At 47.6% G+C, this 7,341-nt stretch overlaps 1 protein-coding gene across 1 annotated transcript; it reads left to right on the top strand.

Annotated features, from left to right (window-relative positions):
* The first annotated feature begins 261 nt into the window (after positions 1 to 261).
* Positions 262 to 6,842, top strand: LOC147717166 (coenzyme Q-binding protein COQ10 homolog B, mitochondrial-like). Its single transcript, XM_086924102.1, has 5 exons — positions 262 to 436; positions 3,322 to 3,480; positions 4,212 to 4,404; positions 5,292 to 5,387; positions 6,208 to 6,842. Exons 1-5 carry the CDS (start codon positions 327 to 329, stop codon positions 6,370 to 6,372), a joined length of 723 nt encoding a protein of 240 aa, XP_086780228.1. The 5' UTR covers positions 262 to 326; the 3' UTR covers positions 6,373 to 6,842.
* The last annotated feature ends 499 nt before the right edge of the window (positions 6,843 to 7,341 follow it).

Here is a 7,341-nt window from a genome sequence, read left to right as displayed (position 1 = left end):
TACGTTTGCAAGGTGTCACTAGTTAGGAGGAGGAGGCATTGATTTTCCAAGATGGCAGCCACGCTGACGGGCAAAGCATTTGCAGTCCTAAATCCACACTGAAACCCGACACCTGACGAGCCCCCGGCAGGATCCAATGACACGCCCTGCCCAAATGACGCGCGGCCAAAGAAATGCCGGTTCAGGAGGCTCGGCCCCATTCTGACGTCAGGCCGCGCTGGCTGGATCCCTTGTAAGGCGGCAGCGCGAGCCGGCCGGCACATTCGAGCTTCAGCTGAGAGCGCGGCGCGTGGACATTGTTTCCTCTCCGCACTTTTACGATCCAAATGGCCGGCAGCGCAAGCAGCAGGAGAGCAGCATCGGCTCTATTCCGAGCCCTAGTAGAGGCGGACAGCACGGGGCTTCAGAGGGCGGCTTGCCACAGGCATGGCGTAAGGTAAGAGTCGAGTAGGCACAGGCGTAGAGAATTGGATGGGGGAGGGGCCCTTTAAAACCTTTGAGTGATAATACATTTTGAATATACTGTAGCGTTTCCTATGTTTACCTTACTCCTTACGGACGGTCTAATCCCTGGCTTTTTTGTAGTTTCGTGGGTGGCCTATTAGTCATTTATTTCGGCTAGATCTTGTTACTTGAACGTGTAGCTTAATAAGGCCTTGTGTGTAATGGTGATTACAGGCGAGTTTGAGGCGACCGTCTTGTGGGAGGGCCTCTCATGTTGGGGTGTGTCTCATATTTTGTGAGTCGTGGTTCATTAGTGGGGTGAAGTTATTAATACAAGTGGTGTTACACATTTGGGAGTAACAGTAGGCTTGTGGGGCCGGATGTTAGGGTGAGACGGAGTGACAAAACTGTGTGACGAGTGAGTCTGGATGACGGGGATGACACTTTGGTTATGTTGTGTAGTAGCATTCCATAAGGGTGAATCTTTCCGTGGGGTGAATCTGATGGCCGTGTGATTTTGCGTGGAGGTTGAATAAATACCTTGCAAAGGCATTGTCAATGTACGCGGGTCTCTGGTTGGTGGGCGCCGGCCTCTTTTGAAAGGGACCCAGTGGAGGGAAGGAGCCCGTCTCTCAGTGGGGGATTAAATCCCCGCTTTGTGTGGGCTTTGGGGCTCGTCAGGTGAATACCGCGCTCTTTCTCTGTGCAGTTGCCGGCGTCTTGTGTGATGGGACCCTTCTGGGACAGACCAGCGTCTGATAGTCCGTTTCCCTGCTGGTCTTGGTAGGCAGACCGCGCTTTGTCTACGGCTACGCCTACACGATTGCTCTGTGCTTAATGTTTTGTGTACTAGTGCCTTGAAACATTCAGAAGTTGACTGATTTTTGTACAGACACAGGCCTGGCTACAGCAATTGAACTAAACTGAGGCCTCTTTACGATGCGTGAGTGCTTTCTGGCCCCGTAGTAGGGCCTCTTCCTGCTTCTCCAGGAAATTCCACAGATTCTCTAGAATTTCCTAGAAACTGGCATTTCAGAGGCCTGAGAGGAGGCAGCGGCAGCTTCCCCATCCGGGACCACCCACCAGCGTCAGGGGGGCCTCTGACTGGGTAGTGCATTACTTTTGGACCACCCCTTTCACATGCTGTGTCTCAGCGTGCTGCATTTTTTAAACCATCCTAAATTAAAACTGGACGTACCCCGTTTGCAAACCACTATGGCTTTTTGCAAGCCACTAGGGCTTGACTTACTTACCCTTAGCGCCTTTCCGAGCACTACAGTTTCTGAATGGTCGCTCTCTTATCTCCACTAGTTACGCAGTGCAGGCTGCGCCACCTTGACTAGAAAAATCCATATTTTTGCCTGCCCTCAATTTTGTCAATATCTTGATTTCCTGCTGCGCCCAGTGCTCTGCTCCCTTCCATTTAAGCTTAACGTGAGGGTCTGTGGTAACTAAAACTTGGGGGCAGTGGGGAGGGGGTTACAACGTTGACATGTTGAGTGGTGGCCTCAGTCACACTCGTTCCCGTGTTAACCATTCAATGCCCCTCCCCACTACACACGAGATGTTGTGTTCACTACAAACCACCCGCACTAAAAGGATACAATGTGTGCACCCCTATCCAAAAAACTGCTTCCGTAGGTCCGCCCGGGTCAGCCAGATAACTGTTAGAAGTGCGCAGATAACAGAGCGGGTTGAGGAGGCTGGAATCTCCCTCCACTTTGGTGGCCATTGTGTCCCGGTTGGTTCATCCGTTTGTTCTGTCACGGGACTTGGCTCCGGTATGGGAAAATCCAGGACAGGCTCCTCTCGCGCACTCGTATGAACCCGTGCTGCCCCCCGCAAGAACACAACATTCCTCCTTTTTTTTTTGTTTTTCAAGGAATTAAGTTAGTCACCTGAGTTACTTGGATGCAGCGGCATGAATCATGAGGGTGTAGGGAGGAAGGTTTTTTAACAGGCCCGGTTTCCCTACCCCCTGGAATGCGGCACTTGCTCGGGTGATCGGGGTGTAGTCTTCTTTTTACTTAAATGGGGGTTCTGTGGCCGTAGCCAGGTGTGCATACCCGCGCAATACAAGGCAGTTGAGAATTGTAAAAAAATATTTTGCTCAAAGCACGTATAAATCCCCCAGGGGCGGCGGGGCACTGTCTGTGCACTGGGTAGACTTTGGTTATAGTGCCGCGAGTAGAACTTCTGCAATCGTTTTGAAGGCACGTGTTTTGCTTACGGCTTCTTACCAGGTTAAGGCCCTTCTGAAGCGTACGTCTGCGTCGCAGGCTCCTCGGGTGCAACCGAAAGTGGCGGCTCCTGTATCCCAAGGCTCTCCAGTGCAAGCTTGAGGCAGCCACCGACGTCCGCACGAGCCCGGTACCAGGTAATGGTACCGTACCTAGCATGAGCCGTGTGTACTATAACCAGCGGTAGGCCTCCCTCCGACTCTCCCTTCCCCCACCCCTTCCATGGGCCCACTTCTATAACCGCACACTACCCTAACATCCTGCCCGGGATCTTGGCTACGCTGCGCATCCTGGGCCTGTTGGCCTGCTCTGTAGTAACCGGAAGTGCGCCACCCATCTATGGCCCATTGAGCTCGAAATGTGACGTCACGGTGCAAACCTGGACATTGCCTGGTAGAGAAGTTCTACAGTTGGTATGGCTCGGTCACCCACCCAGTATCAGCGGTGCGGCTTTTTAGTGTCGCGTTAAATTACAAAACGCATAGTTTCCGCCATTTCATGGGTTACCCTTATAGTATAGTGTCCTCATCATTGTTTCGTACTATTGTATTCCCATTGATTTTAATGCCTTTAAACACTTATCATGTTCTTTAAAGTTTGGGTTCTAAATGTTCGTCTTTTTATGTATTTATTGCAGGCACTTGAGCTCCTGTGGGATTCTGGCATCGCAAAGCCCCCGGCCGGCCCTGCATCCCTCGACTCTCGCTTCCAAGCAGCATGCCCGGTCCTTCATCAACCTGGCAGCGCCTCTACTCGGAAGCAAACGAATGGAGTATGCGGAGGCGAGGGCTCTTGAGTAAGTTTCCGTATAATTGTTTATTGTTTGAAAAGCCCGGTTAACAGCCCCTGGCTGACCGTGCGTTTCAGTTGGGCTTGTACATACACACGACCCTAAACAAGGAGAGCGTTAACTTGTCTGAGTCCCAAAGTTAAAGCATCTCTTGTTTTTCAGTCGGGATTTGAAAGAATAGCGGCCAACCTACTATCAATACACATAGCCGTTTCAGCCATTGGCTTACCACTTCAATCATGTTTTGGTTTAGCCCATTTGAGTATTCATTTTCTACTGAATGCTATTGACATTTGGGCTTTGTTTCCTCTGGAGCTCTTCGATTAATATGCACGAAGCTCTGTTTTGCTAATGTAGCCCTCTTGTCAGCTCCAGTGGGCTTCCTTCTGGTATAGCTCACCCTTAGATGCGTCACATAAAATCCAGACTTACTGGCTTTGCCAATGCGGAGAGCAGGGAATGGGCACGTGCACCCCAGCACCGAGAGGCTTCACTCTTCATTCAGTCATAATGACTGCCAGAAGACCTCCATAATGCCCCCTACCCTCCTGTGACACTTTAAGGACTTGAGCATAACTTAATTCCGTAAAGTGTCACGGGAGGGTAGGGGGCATTATGGAGGTCTGCCTGGCAGTCATGGAGGGCTTCATGAAGCTGTTATTTATTGGCTTTATACTCTACACTAATCCTTTCTCTCAATCTAAACCTAGAATTCTTTTTTCCTCTTCTTAATCCAGGTATTCGATTGAACAAATGTACGCGGTTGTGGCCAACGTGGCAAACTACAAGCTCTTCGTCCCTTGGTGCAGCAAGTCAAAGGTGCTGTCGTGCCGTAAAGGGGTCACGAAGGCGGAGCTGGAAGTTGGGTTCCCTCCAATCACCGAGCGCTACACATCTGAGATTTCTGTGATACCTCAGCATCAGATCCGGGTAAGGGTTCAGCTCTGGCTGTTTTTCAAACTGGTGTTTGCTTGGGACTCGTCCTCCATCAGATGTACCTCCCTCACCTGCCCATATTTAATTACCGCTAAGAACTGGTGCTAAGAATTTGCTTAGCTCATTTTTGCGCACCCAGTGTAGTTCCGATCCATAGGGTAGTCAGGACAACCACCAATGACGTAAAAATAATTGTATTTACATTTGTCGTGCGTGTATATACAGAACTTCTGGCGTGGATGTGGTTCTCCTGGGCCTGCCTAGGACACCTTTGCTCTAGAGTCTTTCTGGCTACGTTTGAGTTTCAGCTTTCATTTTAAGTCCCACTTAGGAATTGCTACATTCGTCCTGTCCCAAAAATCATATGTCCTCTCCCACTGTTCTTTGTGCTCTGGAGGTTTCCCCAGGCCAAGGTCTTTCATGTCTGGGGCTGTGTAGCTGCATTGATGAAACCAATCGAACCGATGTGGGTTTAGGCATCGTGAAACTATGTACCTCATAACAAAGAAACTTAATATGTTCTTGAGAGGAGGGGGTTGGCTTTATGAACTAAACTAATTAAGGATGGCCTGCCCCTCCAGCTAAGGTAGAAGTGGGGGAACTGAATTAAAATAAAAACAATCCAAAAAGGGTGGACTCCTAATTGAACTCCTTGCTGTTTACACTGCTGTATACAGTTTAATTCGCAAACTTTCCATAGGTTTGTGTGTAGGGGACCTGCAGAAATGTAATTTCTATTGGTTTGTATATTGCGAAGTACCAGCATGTTTGCAGTAAATGTTTGTTGTGGGTGCTCTGATAATATATATGTTAATGATGTAACTATTCTCTGCAACTGCACTTAGTTGAATATTCATGGGATATGTTTTTCCTTTCTACAGGCTGTTTGCAACGATGGCAAACTCTTCAGTCACATGGAGACAGTTTGGCGCTTCCGCCCTGGGCCTCAGCCGGATACCTGCATATTGGACTTCTATGTAAGTGTGCTGTGCAGCAACGGGTCTTAAGAGCTCCATTTTCCTTTTTGATGGTGAAAACACTTTTATTAACGGAGTTTAAAATGTTGCCACTAGATGTTAGTACGGGCTACCTTACATCGTGTTGGACTTTGAAAGTAAATGGCTGGTAGGAGCAGCTATGAAATGAGAGCCGACATCTTTTTGCCACCCCATGCTGGTAAAGGGTAGGAATCTGTCCCCTTCCCATAGGGAGTTTCATCTTCCTTGAAGACTGTGTCCCGTTTTCCACCTTATAAAGTTTTTAATGGAACCTACTCAGGGTGTTCACTTTAGGCAGGCTGAATAATTTCTTTGTCATAGAGAGGGGAGGGGCATGGAAGTAGGCGTGGCTCAATTCTGAATAAAGAAGTTTTGCACTTCAAGATTTGAAATAGTTTGTAAATGCTGCTTCACGCAGCTTGTGTGCGTAAGTTTTTATTTTCATTAAATGTATTCCCTGTTGGTAAGCTTCATGATTATGCTAAAGTTTGGGAATGTTTTATAGGTTTAGTTGAGAAGTATTGCTACCAATAAAGCAATAAAGCAAAGTGCAGGGCAATGTAGTTTTATAGAGAACACAGTTTGTAGTAGATTAAATGCAAAGCTTCTGAGGAATGGCAGTAACCTACTCCGGTTACAGTTCACAAGAGTTTTTTTTTTTTTTTTACTTAAACTGTGTTTCACGCACACAGGTTGTGACGTCAGTCCTGAAATTGGCACTGCTTAGCCAGTTTATACATTCTGCGCAGCTCTGCACCGAGCGGCTTTTCTGACCTGTGCTCTCATCTCTCTTCTCCAGGTTTCGTTTGAATTCAAGTCTTTGCTGCATTCTCAGCTGGCCACTGTCTTCTTTGATGAAGTGGTGAAAAAGATGGTGGCGGCCTTTGAGAGGCAGGCAGCGAAAACCTATGGAACTGGTGTGGCTGTAATCCCCAAAAAGATGCGGGCAGCTGAGTGTTGCTGACACCGCCTATACCCCCCAATTCTTCCCCCCCAAACACACAGATACAGACTGTTTAAACCCAAACCAAAGAAGGTGGATCCACCGTCTTGATTCAGCTGAAGACTTTGCCTTCGTGACAGTCCTGCTCTTTAACTACATTGTCCAGATTTTTGACTGGACGTTCATTCCTATGTCATGGACTTCAAAATCCATTTTATTTATATTATTTAACAATCGTTCCTCGAGAGGTAAATTATTTTTTTAAATCTTGTTTATTTAAATGGTCTCGTTTTTCGAGGAGACACACTTATTTATCAGTTCACAATTCATCAAAAATCTCGTTTTTGAGAGCGACCAAGCATTTGTCTAAAGTTTCTTTATTTGTGGTTTGTCTTTGAATAACTGTTTCACTGGCGATTTTGCACAAATTCTATTTTAATGTTAAAAGAAGTTACTATTTATTTAGAAAATAAAAATCCTCTAGAATCACAGTGGAGTGTTGGATTTTATTGAAAATGGGGGGTGGTTTTGTAGTGAACACGACGCACACCTGTTCTGATGTGTAAAGTTCAGAATATTTTTTGTGCCCAGGTTTCAGTAATTCTGTGCTCTGCGGTGTTCTGTCCTGGGCAAAGGCACTTTGTGTAAACTCAGCATAGAAGACTGACATATTATGGCCTCAAGGACAGACTAGATGACAACGCCCACAACAGTAAGGAATTATTCAACATCGTCAAGGAATTTACCAACCCCTCGGCCAACTCCAACGACATCACCCCCTCTCAAGCCCTCTGCGACTCCCTAGCCTCATTCTTCCACAACAAAATTGCAGACATCCACAACAGCTTTGACAACCAACCCGAAGACCAACCCTCCCAACCCCCTTCAGGACCCCCACCCCCCCTGAACATCCTCAACGACTGGAAGCCTATCTCCACTGAGGACACCATCCGTCTGATGAACTCTATCCACTCAGGATCCCCCACAGAC

This window comes from Lissotriton vulgaris, chromosome 5 (genome assembly GCF_964263255.1).
Source record: "Lissotriton vulgaris chromosome 5, aLisVul1.2, whole genome shotgun sequence".
Lineage (NCBI taxonomy): Eukaryota > Metazoa > Chordata > Amphibia > Caudata > Salamandridae > Lissotriton > Lissotriton vulgaris.
The sequence above is the reverse complement of the archived record's forward strand: the minus strand, read 5'-3'. Positions and strand labels throughout refer to the sequence as shown.